The sequence below is a fragment of the Indicator indicator genome, chromosome Z (assembly GCF_027791375.1).
Source record: "Indicator indicator isolate 239-I01 chromosome Z, UM_Iind_1.1, whole genome shotgun sequence".
Classification (NCBI taxonomy): Eukaryota; Metazoa; Chordata; class Aves; order Piciformes; family Indicatoridae; genus Indicator; species Indicator indicator.
Window position 1 is genome coordinate 58,238,022 of NC_072053.1, and position 20,694 is coordinate 58,258,715.

Genomic DNA, 20,694 nt, shown 5'->3' on the forward strand with positions numbered 1-20,694 from the left:
AATAATTTAAGCTGTTTAAGTTGTATTCTGTATTCTTCAGAGATTCTGAACTTCATTCTCTTCTATGTTTTTGCTGGTAGTGCATATTTTTATTATTTCAGTAAAAACTGTTTGAAATAAAAACTGTTCAAAAAAACTCCACTATCACTTCTGCATTTTTTGCCATTAAAAAACATTGATAAATCTTTTGTGGAGGGGAATGTTAACTATTTTAGTATAGGACTTTGTTCATTCTCAGCTCAAATAATGGCGTATTACTCTTATAACCAAAATTATGATGGCACAAACCTGGATCGAAAAACTGTTCTCACTGAATCTTTCTTACTTAGCTATTTCGTTTTATTAGGAAACACTTCAAGGACAGTAGAACAGGATGAACAGAGGCATTCAGGCAGTTGAAAAAGTTAACACCTCTATGTGGCTAGGCAAAAGAGCAGAGAAGGAAAGAGGTAAGGGAAACTTGTGCAGTTATAGAAGATGTTTGTATTATGGTATTACAGTGGAAAATTTTCTACTGGAATTTAGATGACTTCTAACTAGATGAAAACAAAAATACGATTATCATCTTAATATCTTTATTAAAGTGTGTTACCATCCTACCACATTTGAACTGCCATGCTACTGGTTTATCCGCATTTTTTTCAACTGACACTCATGCCTCGGTCTTTGTTTTTCAGATATAGGATACTAAGTTTGTCACTTGGAAAAGAAAAGACATGGCTTCCAACATGGCAAACCCTGCTAACCATTTGCCATACTTCTTTGGCAATATTACACGTGAAGAAGCCGAGGAGTATCTGATACAAGGAGGAATGAGTGATGGACTATACTTGCTTCGCCAAAGCCGAAATTACCTGGGAGGCTATGCCTTATCCTTGGCCCATGGAAGGAAGGTTCATCATTATACAATTGAGAGGGAATTAAGTGGCTCATATGCTATTGCAGGCGGCAAGTCACATGCCAGTCCTGCTGAACTCATTAACTATCACTCAGAGGAAGCAGATGGCCTTATCTGTCTACTGAGAAAACCTTTCAATCGACCACAAGGTGTTGAACCCAAAACAGGACCCTTTGAAGATTTAAAAGAGAACCTCATCAGAGAGTATGTCAGACAAACTTGGAATTTGCAGGTAAATCCACACTGATTTTACCATAAATTGGTATTTAAGTTAGGAGAGTTGTAGAATCACAGAATCACAGAACAGTCTGGGTTGGAAGGGACCTCCGAAGGACATCTATTCCAACCCACTCTGCAGTAAGCAGGGGCATCCTCAGCTAGATCAGGTTGCCCAGAGCCCTGTTGAGCCTCACAGTGAATATTTCCAGGGATGGGGCCCCAGCCACCTCCCTGGGCAACCTGTTCCAGTGTTTCACCGTCCTCATGGTAAAGACCCTGTTCCTAATATCCAATCTAAATCTACTCTTCTTTAGTTTGAAGCCATTGTCGCTTGCCCTATCCCTGCAGGCCTTTGTAAACAGTCTCTCTCTGCATCCTTCTTGTAGGCCCCCTTCAGGTACTAGAAGGCTGCTATTAGGTCTTCCCAGAGCCTCCTCTTCTCCAGGCTGAACAACCCCAGCTCCCTCAGCCTGTCTTAGTAGCAGAGGTGCTACAGCCACCTGATGATTTTTGTGGCCCTCTTCTGGACCCTCTCCATCAGGTCCATGTCCTTCCTGTATTGAGGGCTCCAGACCTGGACGCAGTACTCCAGGTGAGGTCTCAGTAAAGCAAAGTGGCAGAATCGCCTCTCTGGATCTGCTGTCAGCACTTCTTTTGATGCAGCCCAGGATGTGATTGGCCTTCTGGGCTGCAAATGCACATGGTCTGCTCATGTCCAGCTTGTTTGCATCAGCATCCCCAAGTCCTTTTCCACATGGCTGCTTTCTATCACCTCGATCATTTCTGCGTTTTGCCACTGCTGTAATCATAATGGAATCAGCTGTTTGAGTTTTGAACAGTGGAGTTTTTCCCAATGCGTGCAGTAACTTGGCCATAAGTATGGTTTCCTGAAATTTTACAAAACTTGGAACTTTTATGATGCCTTGGGCTAGCACAGCCTTTTCTACCGGTGCACCAACCTGCATCATCAGATTTCCACAGGCACCACAATTAAGAAACTAGACAAATGGTTTATGCAATTCATTCCAAATTTTTGTGGACTGATGTGCAGGCAGGCATGACAACATGTTGACTTATTTTACATTCTCCCCGCTTAGATAGTCTTGTTCCTTGCATGCTTATTTAGATTGTGTCTGAAACAGAACATCTCAACTGCAGGGCACTGCCTGTAGGATTTGGTACTATGTGTGTAAAGCAGGAATGTGCCATGCTGAGGAACACAGGCTGTTTTTTTCCCCCTAGAATGACTATTAAGAAACCAGTCTTGACATGGAAACACTAGCTGACACGGAAGTATTAGTGTAGGATTCTGAACAGGAATATTACTTCACGTTGGGGTGCCACTAGTTGCCAGTTTAAACTCATGGGGTTATTCTAGAATAACTTATGGAATTATCCCATTTTTCATTTCTTTTGGTTCTAGCAAGTAACCCTGTGTGTTCTGCTCTGTAAAATACATGGAGTAATGCCAAATTGCAAAAATCCTAAAAGTTATACTACATTTACTAAAACTGTTAAGGCTTAAAAATTTGTTTTTTTTCTGATGAGTCTGAACCCAATCTAGAAGGAAGTTGATGAACTCAAGTTGAAAACTGGTGCTAGCAGTTTTTACCATAAGATTCTGGGGCAAATTTTGAAGGGATAGGTTATACCTACAGTATTAACATAGTTCACTCTAAAAGTGGAACTGTTCTGTCTGCATTTGGGAAATTTGCATTCATGTATTCAACTTAAACATACTACAACAATGCAAAATGTGTTCAATTTATTTCAGTAAACTGCCATAGGTTAGGTAATATGGAGCTATGTTATGACATCTAAGAGTGACTCTACATACAGCTGTGTCTCATATAACATAAAAATACAATGTTAATTCCAGTTGAAATACTGATACACTTAATGCCTTATTTACTGATTATCTTTCCTTCTGTTTCTCAGAGGTAAAGGAATAATCCTATCTTTGTGATGTTTAGATTCCCATATGTTTGTTATAGTTGTAACACGTTTATAGCAACCTGGTCTTTTCTTCACATACAAGTATGTACAGATTTTGGATGTTCCAAAAGCAATCCAGTACTGGAATTCAACCTGTCATGTTTTTACTACAGAAGACAGTTTGACTGTCCCCACTGTGTTTTTACCACTCTCTAGGGGCATGCTCTTGAACAAGCTATCATTAGTCAAAAACCTCAGCTGGAGAAATTGATTGCCACTACAGCCCATGAGAAGATGCCGTGGTTCCATGGGAGGATCTCTCGGGAAGAGTCAGAGCACCGTATCCTTGTTGGGTTGAGAAACAATGGAAAATTTCTGTGAGTGCTTTTCCTGTTGTATTGCTGTTTGGAACCCATGTTACTAGAGAGTTGCTTTGAGTGAATCTCAGAGTGAGAGTATGTCATTTAAGATGGCTCATTGACAGTCCAGCTTGATGAACATGACATAGTAATCCCTGTACTAATCAAGGTTAGATTTCCACATAACTAAAGCTGGGAAACAATTTTGATCATCAAATACTAGGTTAAATTCTAAATGGATCATGACAGAACCACAATGCCACGAAAAAATAATTGAATTTTGTTTTGTAACTGAGAAGGAGTACTAACTGACTGTTGTAGATTAGCCTTGGCCCACCAGACTGCTGTCACACTCCTTCTCAGCAGAACAGGGAGAGAAGACAGGATATAAAAGCTCTTGGGTGAAGATGAAGACAAGGAGGAGATTATGCAGCACTAACTCTCACAGGTGAAACAGACTTCAGTCAGGGAAAAGTAATTTAATTTATTGTCGATCAACATAGATTTGGACAGTAAAAATAATGACAGTAAAAAATAATGACAAACGCCTTACCCTCACACACCCACATCCTCAGTTTTCACAGGCTCAATTTCACTTCTTCACACCCAACTCCTCTTTCTACCAAACAGCATGGGGGATGGGGCAGCTGTGGTGAATCTGTAAAACAGCTTTTCTCTGCTGTTCTTTCCTCCCCATGCTGATCCCAGCTGTAATTCCACAGGAAGTATCTTTAAGGAAATATACATCTTCTTGGAGGCCTGCAGTGTGGACACCTGCTCTGTTGTGACTTCTCCCATGGGTTGCCAGGGGCTCCCTGTTCCAGTGCCTGGACCACCTCCTCCCCACTTCCTCTGCCCCTTGTATTTGTGCTGATGCTTCTGGTATATATTTGTTTCTTTCTCTCTGTTGCCTGCTAGGCGTTTTTTCCACACCTTCTGAATGATGTTTTCACAGAGGTGGAGGCATTACATACATAACCAAGGGGCTTGGCAGTGTCCTGCAGGGATGTCTATCAGGGCTAGCAGGAACCAGTTTTGACCAGCCCTGGTCTCTACTGCCATCCCCACTGCCAAAGCCAGGCCACCTGCATCAAATACACTGACTTACCAAAGTAGTAGAAATGCAAGCAAACTGCCTACATTAATGACTGTTGAGATCCATAACTGTCAATTTTCCTAGGGCCAGGGGTGGTACTTGGCATCGTAGTTAAGCAGCAGAAGGAATTGCTTTTACCTTGGTAATGCCATCTTGCATCTGCTGCTGTCTGTGTTTTATTTGACCTCATGATGTTTTGTTTTCTGAGTGCAAATCTGTCATTTAGGATAATGACTAACAGCTGTCATCTTACGAACATTGGAGCCAGTCAAAATCTTATAACAAAAAAAATTTCTCTTGAAAAAAAAGAAGTCAATGTTTTTGCTAAGCTGTTTTCCTTCCTCCCCACTCTCAAATAGAAGTATCTATATAATGATAGAAAATTAAACTTAAAGGTCATGGCCAAGAAAGAATCACATAGATCTGTATAATTCCTGACAGAAATTTCTTCACTTACCTATGTAGTCTCCTTCAGCACTCAGCTACCTTTGTCTTTTTTTAAAGCTAGTCCAAAGAAAAACCACAGGAGTGAGTGTGGGACAGATATGCTTCCTCAATACCAACTTTGCCATAATTTTGCCACACTAATTCCTAATGTAGAAGCAGCCTTCATATGTTTCTGTGTTTCAGTTTTAATTGTCAGGGTAACAATAACTCCTCTAAATATTTTCAGTAGAGTTAATTCCTGTCACGTCGTACCTACGAATACTTTGATGGTACTGACATCTCATTTCTTGAAATCCATTTCCTTCTCTCAGTCCTTGAATTTTTTTCTGTTTCGTGGTCACTCTCACCCCAAGTGTCTTCACATATTAAGAATTGTACTCCCTGGTTTTTGTGATCACATCTAGAGGGCCATTTATCTGGTTGCTTATGTTGTCATTTGTAACCAAAAACAGTTACAGGAGTTTGTGAAGGCAAAGATTCCCGTAATCAGATTCTTCTTTTCTGAATATTTCTCCCTATAGCATGGGATAAGTTTCATCAATTTGCTGATTTTAGCTGCTGTTGTGATTACCATGACAGCATTATCATACCACCTCACATTTTCATTCCCCTGTGAAGTTAATAGTCTCTTTTCCTGCGTTTTAGACATAGAGCTGGATGTGTAGTTGGAAACAAAGCAGCAACCTTTTCATTTAATGACCTGGTTTGCCTAAAATATTATCACTTTTGATAGTAACTTCTTACTAAATCAGTGTTCTATCAGCTGGGTCATGACGTCGATCATGTATTAAAACTTGCACCTTTTCCACTTTGCCTCTTGCATGCAATGTTTTCTGTATGTTCAAAGTGCTTCTCTTTTGGGGAAAAAAATGCAGTTACTTTTTCGTCAGAGAAGTGTATCCCTTAGCTAACATTTCTTAATGACAGGAATGGGCTTTGGAGTGGTGGAGTGTAATTTTTTAGCAGATTTGACATTTTCAATCTCTGTTACAGACCCTGGTCTCTTTTTAATCTTTTATACAGATTTAAATAGAAATATATCCCCAGTAGTTTCCTGTTTCCCTTAGAGATGGCCTAGGAGGCATTTCTGGTGCTGTTTGTAGTGACATGTTTGATGAGCTATGGAGGGAGCAATCAGACCTTCTCTTGTGGGACTGGCTATGCCAGTGGGTGTCTATCTTTATTTAGCTCTGCTGGAACTCAGACAGCTGCTTTCACATCAGATAGATAAAAACATAGAGGGGAAAATGCTAGCTTTAAAACTCATTTTAAAGCATACAAGTCGCACTGGAACTTAAATAATATGAAAACACAACTGATAGCTTATGTCCCTCTTGCTAAGGACAATACCATTTACTTCTGCACCTGTAGGATGCCTTCTGATACATTAATTGTTCTTTAGAGCTCAGTAACCATATAGCTGGTTTTCACTCTTACACTCTCAGAGAATAAACAGAGTGAGATCTTCATCTGCCTGATTCAGCATCCAGAGCAGCAGGAGAAATAAGGTGGTGTTCATTTGTATCAGAATTGGTTATTTTTCCTTCCAGAGCTCTTGAGCTCTCAGATTGGTAGACTTTGAGGCTCATAGCAAATAATGAAAGAACTGTCTAATCCAGAGAGGATTTCTGTTCTCTGCAGTAGTATGCCTAGCATGGACTTCCTCAGCAGGTGTTGAGAATTGTACCACTCATTTGTTGTCTAACTGAAAAAAAATAGCAGCAAAATTACTGAGTGCTAGAGAGGCATGTTGTATTACAACTCAGAGAGAAGCATTTACTTTTTCCTTACCTAGCAGAGGCACTTGTCAGAATCTTCTGTACATCTGTGGACACCTTATGCATGTGAATGTAGGACTGTTTTTCTCACAGTGATTGAGACCCTCAAGCCTAGTAGCTGACTAAAAGGAAAAATTTAGAAACATTCAATGTCTAAGAGGAGTTCACTTCTTAAAGTAGGAATCTGGGAACACAGAGGGAAGCTACATTTTCAAGAAGACAATATATATAATTCACAGTTGTTAACAAATCCACAAGCAGGTGTAGGATTATGCCAAAAATCATCTTCTTTATTATGAAAAAAAAAAAGAATAAATTTTAGCAGGCTAGAATATTTCTGTATATTATTTTCTAAGGGTCTTGAAAAACTTCGTTAAGCAGAAATCTGCTGTCTGATGTACCTATCTTCAAAAAAAAATCCAGTTACAGTGATCTGCATTAGAATATATCTAACACTTGGATTTCTTTAGCACTGCTTTGCAGCACTAGAACGTTATCTAATGTGGATTATTTTTTATATATATGTAATAAGCATGTAAATAATTGAAAAGTCTCCTGATTGCAATTCAAAATGTCATTAATAGCGTCATAAAACTAACACTACATTTATTTAAGCTGGTAGGAAAGTTCTGAGGTAACTGTGGCTGTTTCACTACAGAATTTTCAAAGGTCTTTGTCATGACTGAGATGTCAGTGACGTACGTATATGGATACTATGCAGTTTGTTTTCGAAGCGATAATGTAAAATAGGAAGCAGTGTTCACCTCTTCCAGGAAGAACACTTGTGAAAGATTGTCCATCTAGCCACAAAATTTGGAGAAAAAACTATAGCAGAGGAATAGAAGGAAATTATTATATCTCTAAAATGGCCTGAAGAGTAACTGAAAATAGACTACTTATATTGCAAGCCCTTGTTAGCTTCATTAATACTACTTTGTACACTATGTAGGATACTGTTTCTTGCCAGACTTCTGTTTTCCATTAGACTTTGCCTAGTAGAGGGCTTAATTGTAGAATATGATGATCAATATAGTCTAGGTTATCACAGATAATACAATCAATATTATTAATGTTGTCTTTAACACTATAATAATATTAAAATTAGTAATCTGTAATTATGTTGACAATATTGTTAATTTATCTATGTGAGTACATGTATTTGTGGACCAGTTGCAAAAGACATTAAAAATTTGCTAACAGTGTCAGATAGCAGTGTAAGAAGTACTGGTTTCATCTGCAGTTTCACATAGGAAGCAACACTGATAAATGTGTGGTAGCTCTTGGCACATCTTGGTTTGTCATTGGTAATGACCACTTCAGTTACATGAATGTGTGGTCTTGCATCTGTATTAAGAATGGGAAAATCTGAAGCTGAAGAAAGGTAAACAGTTTTCAGAAATACTGCTAAACTAAATTCAGCATAAAGGTAATTGTGGGTGAAGACACTGCATTATTAGCAGTTTAGTCTCTATAAACCTTTTGTTTGGGGTCATAGCCATGGGTAGTTAACATAAAATGTGAACGGTTATGCAAAAGGGAAGTAAAAAAATAATTTTAATATTGTAAGAATAGGTATGGTTTGTAACTATATCTACTAAAGAAGGCAAAACTAGTTTAGACTATTAGAATGACTCACAGCACTGCTCATCATGCCGTGAAATGACATCTGGAGACTAAACTAACTGTTAGATGTCACAATAGGTAACACTAGTAACAAGTTTTGAAGTGCAGTTGTCCTTAAGACTTTTTTTCTTTTGTCAAACCAAAAATTTGTGTTTCTGACACATGTGGTAATCTATATTTACATTAATCTCTGTGTTTGTAATTTACATTAATGTCTGTGTTTATGAGTTTACCACTGCTGTCATACTGACTTGGTGAGTTACCTGACAATACTTTAAAATAGAACAATACTTTAAAATATCTATCAGTATTATGTTTGTATCCATAAATGAAACTGGACCTTTTGACATCAGACAAGGTCCAACTAAACATGACCTTAGTTCAAGGATATTAATTATAAAATCCTTCTTCAAAATCACAAGCAGTTCCTAGGCTTAGTTGTTAAAATTCAGATAGTGAATCATGTTTCCAGGTTTCACAGCAGCCTGGATGATGTCCACAGCAGTTTGGGAGAGCCGTTTACTGATCTTCAGTTATATACATGTTCAGTGCCACTTGCAGACCACTGTAATAGAGTTGTGGCTTCTCAAAGCTAGCTCTATGCTGTGCGCTGCAGCAGCAGAGTGGGTCAGAGGTGTGAAGAAAAACTGTGACCCCTGACTGAGGTGGCTGTACTGGGAGACCTCCTGATGCAGCTGCAGTTATACAGGAAAGCTATTTGTTAGGGATTTGGTGGAGCACAGTGTCTTTTGCTGGGAGGGCAACGCCACCAAAATAGAATTACAGTGATGCAATCTTTCTTGAATGCTTCATGACTGTGCAGCACATCACAGTAGCTTTATTGGGAGATCACGTTTTAGGTTTCATTGTAGATATCAACAGTGCGTGGCTGAGCTAGCTCCTGAATTTGGTGATGTGCTGACATTTCTGAAACAGCTTTGGGTGTGCTATTAAAGAAGAAATTACATAAGTGAAGATTGCAGTCAATCTGTATTTTCTTTCATATATCCTTTCGTAAATGCCACAGAGTTCATCCCTTGTTCTGAAACCTGGAACATGTGCAGTGTGCCTCAGATATTTGTGGAAATAATGACTAGCCATGTTGTTAATAACATTACAAGAGAGATGGTCATAAAGGCAGGCGAGCAGGGAATGGCTGGAGCTTGATAAGTAGTGGAGAATGTCAAGTGTCTGGCATCAAGGAAGTTGCAGCCACTGAGAAGGCATGCCCTTGGATTTAGGAGTGAAAATAATTTCAAATCATTTCTAAAGCAAGCATTTTGCTGCTTTATTTCGTTCCATTATTCTTAACTGTAAAATGTTGTGGCTTTTTTTCTGACACAGTCAATGAGGCATGCTGTAATAGCAGTTTATGTTTTTTTACCCTCAGGGATTTTACCTTGAGAAAGAAAGAAATCATTTGGCTTCTCAGTTGGAAGCAGAAAAAATTGTGACATATTTCTTTTTTGACTCCAAGCAAAAATAGACACTACCAAAGGAGAGAATGTATAGCTATTTATTCAGTCTGTCGTAATACTCCGAGTAGTTACTGTTTGCTGTTTTGAGTATCATTCACGTTTGCATTCACAAAAACATAAAAAAAATTCGAGCATAGACCACATGAAAATTAAAATAAGTAACTAAACCTTCATTGCATTGCATCATGTAACAATTTGAGATTTTTCAGTTTCTTCTAAAGTTGCTGTTTTAAAATGTATGTCATATAAAATCCAGGTACTGTGGTGCTTCTCTAATATGGGTTCAGGTTTGCTCTCTGTGAAGTTGTTTATGTTCCTGATTAATTTCAGTAGATGAAAGGGCAGTATTTTTTATTTACAAGTGTTTGTAATCTTTAGATTTTTCTTCTGTAGATCAGTAATTTTCTGCAGTGGCATGGAATGGAAGACCAGGCAATAATTCACTGGTGGATTCCTTCCTTGCCAAATGGTTTAAAAAAAAAACAAAACAAACAAACAAAATAAACCAGAAAACCACACCTTGTTAAAAAGAAAATATTTTTGTTGTTGCTGTTATAATTTAGTACTGAAGAACAGTAAATGTTATGTATGATTTCAGAGCACATTAAAACAGAGAGTGCATTTGGAATTTAGGATTTTTTTTCTTAAAATTCTGAAAATTGTTATTTTCTATAGAAGGAAAGTCCCATATATAAAGGGAGCCCACAGATCTTATGTGGTGACCTGGAGTAGTACAGGCAGCACAGTCAAGAAGATGTGAAAACTTTGATTTCCATTTTAAGAGGTTTCAGTTTACAACCTTTCTGTTTTATCAGCCTTTGTCCTTGATTCTGTAAGGTCCTGGATACCTTGTACCCAGGTGGAGTACTGAAAGCTTAGCCTAACCTAGATAGCCATTATCACAGCCTACAAAACCAAAATGAAGTTGTGAAACATGGCCTGTGAAAATCCTTGACACCAGAGGCAGTAAAAGTTTTTGGTTTGGACTGTGGTGGTAAGTTCTGTGAGAACTACTTTTGTTCCAGTAAGGAATGTGGTGGCCAAAACTAAGACATTGACCATCATTTGGCCATTGCTTCAGTGCTCTCGGCATATTTGCCTTCAGATGTATTTTGGAATATAGCAGTACTACCTCTTGCATTTTGTAGGGATTCAGATTGTCCTGAAGCTGACTGGTTACTGTTTGAAATAAGAAACCTGGACCATAGCCTCAAGAGAACAAGGTTCTCTTTGGATGTTGGTCAGTCATAAATGTCAGAATGGAGGTTTTTTGTATGTGCAGTAACAGAACTGGTGGGTAGAAGTTGCCATGACTGTGAACTGCAGGTGTTCTCAGAGTTACATAGGTGTTGATTTGGAGGAAGAAAAAGCTCAGAAATGCAACTACAATCTCACAAACCTGTACTCTTTCTAAATCCTGCACTAGATACTGATAGGGCTGTCTGGGTATGTGCCATGGTCTTTAGAAATCAGGACTGTTTTCTTCCACTGATGCCTGTGCTCTCAAGAACTGTAATAACTCTTGCAAATAAGAATCCTTTTCAGTAGAGCTGTTTGTAATGCAGCTACAATTTCTTCATGTGAATTGAAGATGTTTCTTATTGGAAATTATGTATCACATTTTTATAAACTTGTGCTGTATTCTGAAGTCTGAATGCAATGACATGCCATTCATTTGTGGTAGAAGCAATACCCTCTATTCTGAAAATATTTTTCTAAGCCTTATTTGCTAGAATCAAGTCAAGGGAAAACAAAGCAAAGGTCACTCTTCATTTTGTGAAAACCTGATTCTGTCCACTGGGTTGACAGCACAGGAAATCAGCATGCTGAGAAAATAACCTGCTTGTCATGAAAAACCACAATGCATTTCAAATTGCTTTAGAGACACTAGGCAAGTCACTTTGGTTTCAGAAAAAAAAAAAAACAGATGCTACTTCCCTTTTCCTTTTATCCAGTGTCCTGTTCACATCTTAGGCAAGAAGAGTATCTCTGTGTGGGTAGTTCAGACTAAACAAAGTATTGAGTGAGTCAGCCAAGAATCAGTATTTAATGCTTGCCTCTGTGGTCTACTGAGATGTGACAGCAAGCGCCAGTGTTGCACCAACAAAGCTTCCCAACACCTTAGTGAGCATATCCTGCTGTATTTCTATTCAGGACTTTTGGAGAATTCAAGGAGGAGTAAATTTCTGTGCCCACTGCAACAAGAAATGTTTCAATGTTCCTGAACCATCATTCCAGAAAATATTAATGTAGCTCTATTGCTGTTTTACTGTCAGCAACAAGTGCTAGTCTCAGTATGAGTTAGCTTTGAGCACATATAAAACAACTCTGCAACACTTTACAGGAATCTCAGGTGATGTTTGCCAATCTCATGGAAGAAGAAGATCATCCTGGCTACCTGTGAATTTTATACAGTGTTTTTATATGACATTCTGAGATCACAGACTGGTGAAGTTTAGACCAGAAATATTACCTAATAGTATGTGAAATTCCATGTGAATTTTATGTGGTCTGCTGCAAAGCATTCATTTCTTTACAGAAATTACAAGAATTGATGATTACAGAAGCATATGATTGTCAGTGCACAAGGATTTTTCCCTTTCTTTGTGTTGACTTTATATTCTTCTATTGTTTTTCTTCTTCCCCTACTGTCATTTATTTATATATGTATACTTGTGTGTTTGTGTATATGAGAGAAATCTTGCTTTCATTAATGCACTTATCTGTGGGTTTTACTTCTAGGTCAGGTGTAGAGGAGCTTGGATATGCTGGATCCTGGCCTCAGCCTTCCATGGGCTTTGCAAGCCTGCAGTGCACAAGCCTTCAAATGCTTTCTTGTTCAAAGAGCACTTTGCGCACTACACAGTGTTCTGTAGCTGTCTAGCAAAGAGCTCTATATCATGGATTTTCTACTGTCATCTCTTGCTTTTTGGGGGAAAAAATAAAAAGCTTAGGGAACTCTATCTGAAAACAAATTACACTAAGAAAAAAATTAAAAGCTTAACAAAGTGTCTTCAGAATTTGCAGTGCTGATTTTGCTTTGCTTTGATTCAAAAGCTTAAAGGAAAGGATGATTTTAAAATAATTTCAATGCAGATGCATATTCCTAGTGAAGCATAGCCTTGAACGTCTCTCTTATTCCTATAGTATCCGAGAAAGGGACAGCAATGGTTCCTATGCCTTGTGTCTGCTGAGTGATGGAAAAGTACTGCATTACCGTATTGACCGAGACAAGACAGGAAAGCTCTCCATACCGGATGGAAAAAGATTTGACACCCTCTGGCAGGTCTGTTAGATTTGAATCACTTGGTTGTCTGTCATCATGTTTCAGTATAACTGACTAGGACAGCTTGTTTTACTTTGCTGCGTGACAACAGACTTTAGTTAAACAGCAACAGGTTTTGGCAGGTTATTTGTCATGTTTCCAGTTTTATGTGGTTTCTATGCATGAAGAAAATATACATTAATGTGCACAGCTGTGTAAGTGTAGAGAGTTATATTATTTTAAAATCCGATGTAGCAGTGTGGCTGAGTTCAAAATGGCTGTAGTTATTACTCAGTTAGCTGAACCTTTTCTGGAATGGAAGACAGTTTGCAAATGCAACTATTTGTATGCAACAACAGCTATGCTAGGTATAGTGTTTCACTAATACCATTTACGACAGCAATAAACAGAGTTCTAGAAGGCACAAAAGGGGATGGTTTAGGTTGCTGTACACATACTTCAAAATTCTCTATTTTCAGCTTACTGAGGTTACCACCAAAATACGCCAGAACTCTGCTAGAGATTAAGCAGTTAAGGAATATGTAATTGACTATGGCGTAATCAATAATAAAACTGAATGCTGAAGAAATTACTCTAAACTGAAAATGCTAAGGGAATTGAAAATCCTGCAGAAATCTTTTATGTTTTTTTGCTTAAAATGCTATTAAAATGTGTAAAGTGATTCACAAACCTAAAATACAAGTCTTCACTTACATATTTATTCTGAGGGTTTCCTGTAAATGTCCTGCATGTTACTTTACTGGATTCACTGGAAATTTAAAAGCAGCTATGCTGTCTTACAAGTTTTTTCATTATCTGGAATTCTTTCACTCACAGACCCCCTCCTTTCTACCCAAAGAGACCAAAGCCAAAACAGCAGTAACAAATCTATAATAAAATGGCATGGAAAGAACAAACCAGAAACACAAATGGCCACAATCATTGGTGCTATAGATTTATTAAATGCTTACAGCCCATTGTGCTTTTGAGGTCCAAAGAAAGTAATGCATATTGTCACAATTCCTGCACTGTAGTTATACCCATCTTAAAAAAAAAATGGGTGGGTGGAAATTCAGAGGTATAAAAAGAAGGGGTTTGATCAATGTTACGAAGCTGGTTAGTAGTAGAATCAGCATAGAGTACTGAGTCTTGCAAATCCAGTTCTTGGATCAGGTTTCAAATTTATCTACGAGGTAACTTCAGAAACATGCACCCCTGGTAGAGATAAGTGAAGGTGAGGTAAGAACATGTGCACTAAAGATCTACTGTATGCCCAGTTCATTTTCTAGAGTATCTACCAATTATTGTACATATGCACAGTTTTAAAGAAACAGAATATTTAATTATACCTCCCTTACCTTTTTATATCTTTTTTATCTCCTTTGTTTCCCCACTGCCCCTCTCATTCTGGTAGTTAGTTGAGCATTATTCGTACAAACCAGATGGATTATTAAGGGTTCTTACAATTCCTTGTCCACGATTTGGCTCAGAAAATGGTAAGTTATTCCTGTTATTTTGGTACGTATAAATAGCCATGCTTATGGTGATAAAAATGTGTACATTATTTCCACTTGCCATGTAGATGGATGCAGATTATGGTATTTTAAAGTTGGGTTAAAAAAAATAATCATTAATGTTAGATTTCCCAATTTTCAAATTAGTTAAGGCCTGCCAGACTATGCAGGATAGAGGCAGGTCCTGTAGGTAACAGAGGTTACCAACTCAAGTTATTGCTAGCTCTAAATTAATGTCTTTGCTACTTGGCACACACTGATAAGGTGGTTGTCCCAGCACTCCTCCAGTGATCCCTACTCCAAGGTCAGGCATATCTGTAGTGATGCTGCAGGCATTCAAGTTGAGTGCAGTGTAAGACGCTCACCCAACAGGTGAGCTTCTGGTAGATGAGGAGTTATTTGCCATATTCAGGAGAACAGGGCAGAACAAAGAATTGACTGCACTTGATGCTGAAACTGGTATCAGAGAGGCATTCCTTAATAACATTGAGGAAGGGAGAATGTCCTGAGATCCAGTATGCTGTTTGGCTTGCCTCTTCTTTAATATCATGTTAAAAAGTGATGAGACCTTGTCTTGCCTCTTGCCCTGACTGCTAGGGATAAAAGGGTGCAAAACTGTTACATGTGCCTGATCCTTCTCTAACTTGTGCTGTTACAGAAAAGGTGTTACCTCTCTAATGCCTTTTCTGACAGCATACCAGTGCTGTGGTGAGAGGGTATGACTCTGAATTATTTAGGCACTGCACATACTTTTGTCCCTATGGCAGCGAGTACCAGAGTCTGATGCATATTAGGGACAATAGCAAAGATGCTGGGCTAAGGAGAAGCTCTGTAATGTGATTTATAAGCTAGAAAGTTGGTCCCCTATGTGAAACATTGTGTTCCTGCAACACATTTCACACTTTGCTGACAATCCTTCTATGTTTGATTCATTTACAGATAATGTTGTTTTTAACACTCGTCCTCCTCTTCCTGGAACACTTTCTAAGGTAAGAGTAGGTGGTGATGTAGCAGTAGCATTCATGTGAGAAGGCTTACAGTCACATGCTGTTCCAGGATTCCTAATGATTGGATATAACAGATGCAGTGAATTTGTTTTTCTGGGATATAAGCAGAAAGTTGAGAAGAATAAGCTTAAAATATTCTTGCATGGTTATTGCTTTCATCAGTGTTTTGCATGAGTTACTTACTTGATTTTGTGAACTTTTTAAGTACATATCATGTATATGAAAAAATCAGTATTTTTCATATGCAAAATGCCTCATTGGTGATCACATTCGCTAGTGACTGTATGAATGCTAAAAGGAAAGGTACTGCTTTGTTTATGTTGTCCATTTCGGAATTACTCTGACTGAAGCAGAAATGGAAGTGCAATTTATTTTCAGATTTGATATGTGTAAGTTAGCCACTTTGCACAAGGGTTTGATTCCTTGTCCAATGAAATTAGGGGCAGTTCTCTCATCAACTCCATGAATAGTGAGCAAGCCCACCTGTGAATACAATTGTCTAAGTTCTTAAGAGTCCATTGATGAGGGCAGTCACCTGAGGTATGATACATAACACCACCTCATTCAGCTGTAGTTGATCTCATCTGAAATAGGGGAGTTTAATTTAGCTGTTTCACTGCTCCCTGGAAGGCCTAATCATCTAGGTCATTATGTTGATACAGTTCTGCATTAGAGGAAAAAGTATTTTTGTTCAGGTAGGCAATTAAATTGTTTCATTGTTTCCTTTATTTTGGCAATCTACTTCGTAAAATAAAAAAACAAAGGACTCAGTACTTCAGAAAGTTTAGAAACTCTAAATCTTTATTATGGTGGTGTAAATAATACAAAGATAAATTGCACATCCTCTGCTTGAGACTTTGTGAATGTGTTTCAGTGCCGTTGAATCCCTGTGTGTCCGTAAGCAAGCATTTGCATACGCCAATTTCTGAAAATCAGAAGGACCTTTTAAATCCTTGGAAATTATGCAATCAAAATCAGCATAATTTTTTTTTATAAAATCTTGTCCTGAGATTTAGGCCTCACAGATATTTCACGTAAATATCATTCATATATATGTATGTGTGTGTGTGGTTCCGTATGCTTAAATTTCACAATTTATCATACATATATTCTTTTGTATGTATAAAAGCTTTTATATCTATATCTATACATCTGTATCTATCTATCTATCTATCTATATATATATATAAAAGCACATTTAATGTGGAATACCACATTGGTTGTAGATTATCCATAGACAATTTTGCAGTTAAACTGTAAATGGAAGTAAACTAAAGAAATCTTACTTTAGGTATTTGATTATTAAAGAAGTAATAACAAAAAAAACCCACCCAAACAAATGTGTATCTGACTGAGTTGGCTGGTGTTTAGGAATGTGCACTGAAAGTAAATGGAGCACCCTCTTTTTTCATGAATGCATTCCAGTAATACTGCCCCAATTCTTCATGATGCTTTACAGGTGAAAGAGTCAGTCATGCTAACAGGTTATAATTAATCTTGCCACCACATCACGAAGGATTGCTTTTGAGTTAATTTTGAAGCAAGGGAGAGGCATATACCTATCTACATGTCACTTCAAGCCTAAAATGGTGGAATGATATTCCACCAGTACATGCTTCTGCCTTTCCACTCAGAAAGAGCCTAGTTTTAGTCAAAGCTGTATGCTTACTCTTAGGTAATGTAACTGTCATTAGGTGAGATTAATTGCACGCTTGAACACATACTTCTTTACCAAGTAGCTGGCTTAAGTATATTTGTTCACTTCCACATTTTATGTACAACCATTAAAGTTTTCAGAATTGAGCAGTAGCAGTCACATATAAGACACTTCATGATAGAGACAAACATCAGGCCTGTGAATGAGATGTAGTGAGTGCATATTTTGCAATTATTTTCATAAAATAACTCCTTGTGGACTTCAGAGACTTCAGCTAATATTGTAGGGTTCTCATACATGATAATTTGTGTACAAAAACACTAACTCACTAAAGACCACTCATGTAGATTTTTTCATATGCAGAGCCTGAAACACAATGAATTCAAACTGCAAAACCAAAAAATGCATCCTGAAAAGAACAAACACATCTTATGCAGAGGATGTGCAATCTATCTTCATATTATTTACACCATCATAATGAAGATTTAAGTTTTAGAGTTGATGAACTTTCTGAAGCACTGCTTTATTTTCCATTATTATTTTACAAAATGGATTGCCAAAATATGGGAATTGGAATTGTGAATGTTTGAATTGTGACTCCTGGGGAAAACAAGTGAAGTTCAGCAGAAACTAGTGCAAGATACTGCACTTCTAATGCTTAGCTGTAGAACACAGGATGGGGAGCAGCTGCCATTTTTCAGAGGTTATGGTATCTGTAATGGATCAGAATAGGAGCACCAGCAGCCACCATGCTGGTAGAAGAAAGGGCAACATCAAGAACTTGTACAATGCTGATAAAGTCTTCATGTCACCAGTGTTTGGTACTGCACCAAAGAATGTTGTCCAACAGGAGATAATCCAGAGCAAGGCAAGAGGAATGACAGTAATGTGTGAGAAAGGATTCATGAGAATAAAGAAGCGAAAAGAGCTGGAGCAGAGGGACAGAACATGATTAACTGCTAGCGAAAGGTGGAAAATGGCTTGTTCTGATGGACATTCTAATATTGCTGTTCCCATACAGACTAGTTTTTCAGTAATTCTTTTATATAAGAATTACATACATGTTGCGTACACCGGTGAGATTCTAAACCCAACTCTGAAGTTGCTTTTAAGCTAAGAGAGTGTACGACAACTGTAGAAAGATCTGCTGCACAATACGCATGTTAGACTGTCCAACTCATTACTGCAAACTGTTGTGTGTAAGGACTTGGAGTAAAATTTACATCAGAGAAGGGATTTCTGTAGTATTTGCTAATGTGCCAAGAACAAACTTAAAGTAGCAAAAGGTTACTGTTTCTTTTTACTTTTTCTGTTTAATGATACTAATATGTTTGCTCTACAAAAAGAAGGACTTTCCCTGTGGAGTTTGTGTGGAGATGATTGCTCCATGCAGAGTGTGGAGGCTCACTCCTCCTTACTTTTCTCAGTACATGTATGAACTACTGCTTTTCTTGCCTTTCACCAGAGGCTCCATAACTAGATTTATGGTGATTTTAATCCCCTTTGATTCTGTAAATTATTTCTTTCTCCCTGCAGATCATCCCAATATGTATTTAAACCTGCTGTGGAACTTTAGATGTGAACCTCAGATCAGTTGTTGACATTACAATGAAGCTGCCAGTTTCTGGACTTCCCAGATTATCCACTTAACCTTTTTCAGTATTTAATTTGTTTAGCCTCGGTTTATCAGATAGTAATAACAGACCTAAACATTACAAGTGCAACATAACTTCGACTAGTACTGCTGTTGACCCTGATTAAAGATTCCTCTTAGCATGCGTTTGCATGTCTAATACAGCAGTCTTCCTATCAAGGCAGTAAAAGTGACTGCTTAATCAAGTGCTGGAAACTACTCTTGGAAAAGTATAATGAACCATGCTCACCCTGTGTAAAAGAGCATTTAACCTCTTAGAGAACTTATCTGTTGCAAAACTATAGCTAAGAAGTGCTTCAAGTTTCATTTATTCCTAGTATGGAAAGAGACTTAGTGAGGTAAAAGAACATAGTGGATTCATTGAGGTTTCTCAGTAGGCAATAGCTGAATTTTTATGTATCACAGCTATGAAGACTGTCAAGTTTCTGTTCTTCCAGCAGGAATAAGGGCTGCATGGCTATCCTTGGTATGCTGAAACAAAAGACATCTTTTCTATGTGTGATCAAGCAAGTTGGTTTGTTTGTTTTGTTTGGTCGGTTTTGTTTGTTTGTTTGTTTTAATAAAGCTAGGAAAATTACTGTTTAAAAAACAGGGAAAAATATTTTTAAATGTCTAAATGCATCAATTAAAAGGTCCAAACGTTAACTGTAAGTCACTTCAAACCTGTTTACAGTGGCTGAGAATGTGGCTCAGATCATTATTTCAACCTCAGTAGCTTAAATGCTAAAATGCTTTGCAGGTTTAATTGGGTAGGTCATCTCACTGGCTGTAAGTGCACATGTAAAATCTGAAGCTCATTCATTTTTGGTTTTAATTAGTATCAGTTGCCATGCTTTTTGATTCAGTAACCACATTGTAAGACCAAGATGTGCTTGATATGCATAATCTTGCTTTAGATCTTGAGTCATACTTCAAGACACTAAAGTTGCCTGCTGAGCTACATTGCTGACTGTATCAGGGAGTGGCTTCAGTTCAGTAAGAAAGACAGGAGAAACGTACTGTGGAAAAGATCTGGAGAAAGGGCCATGTGCTTGATTTGAAAAACTACCTTAGGTTATATCTACAGCTTCAGGATGGTTTCACAGTAATATAGTTCAAATAAAATTTGGTACTAAGATTTTCTATGCTACGTTTTTTTTGATGCATCATGTGCTTACTTGCAGGTACCACAAGAGAAAGTTGTTTTGTTTTTATATACTGCTGTTACTAAATTATGAAAATTTACTATTAGCAATTTGCCTGACACATTTACTGTTCCTCTTTGACATTGTGGTTTCTAGAGTTGGGCAGGAGGTGGAATTATCTCAAGACTCAAATCGTATACCTTTCCAAAGGCTGGCAGCAAAAAGGTGCCTCATACAGTCTTTATAGGTTTTTGACTGAGTTAAAAGGACTGACACTTGCCTAATTTCACGCTTTCCCCCTGTTTTGGCTTGCTGTTACTAAATGTGTGTCTTGGTTACTAACAATTAGATTGTGAAGGCTTTGTAAGCTTTCTGCTTCTTTCCTAATCATCTGCACCATTATGGCTTTGATTTTGTAACTAGAGCAATGGTTTTAAAGAAGTTGTTTAAATTGGGTACTATTTGTTTAGAAATTTCTCACATTCCAAAACATTCCATAATATATAATAATATGTGATAAAATAATAGTACAAGTGATAAAATGTTTTTCAAAAAACTCACTTGTAGGAGAACAAAATTGTATTTGTAGCCTGAACTATCCTTTGTAGTGAGAGAATTGGCTTGTTTACACAATGCTATG

At 37.7% G+C, this 20,694-nt stretch overlaps 1 protein-coding gene across 2 annotated transcripts in view; it reads left to right on the forward strand.

The window, feature by feature from the left end:
• Positions 1-716: 716 nt before the first annotated feature.
• The window catches only part of SYK (spleen associated tyrosine kinase), a 29,820-nt gene continuing 9,842 nt past the window's right edge, over positions 717-20,694 (forward strand). The window contains exons 1-6 of one of the 2 annotated variants that reach the window (XM_054397837.1): positions 717-1,130; positions 3,269-3,429; positions 12,981-13,119; positions 14,513-14,594; positions 15,552-15,601; positions 20,211-20,279. In XM_054397837.1, the coding sequence (XP_054253812.1) occupies positions 717-1,130; positions 3,269-3,429; positions 12,981-13,119; positions 14,513-14,594; positions 15,552-15,601; positions 20,211-20,279 (915 nt within the window). The remainder of the gene's footprint in view (positions 1,131-3,268; positions 3,430-12,980; positions 13,120-14,512; positions 14,595-15,551; positions 15,602-20,210; positions 20,280-20,694) is intronic. The other variant, XM_054397838.1, reaches the window with a different exon arrangement.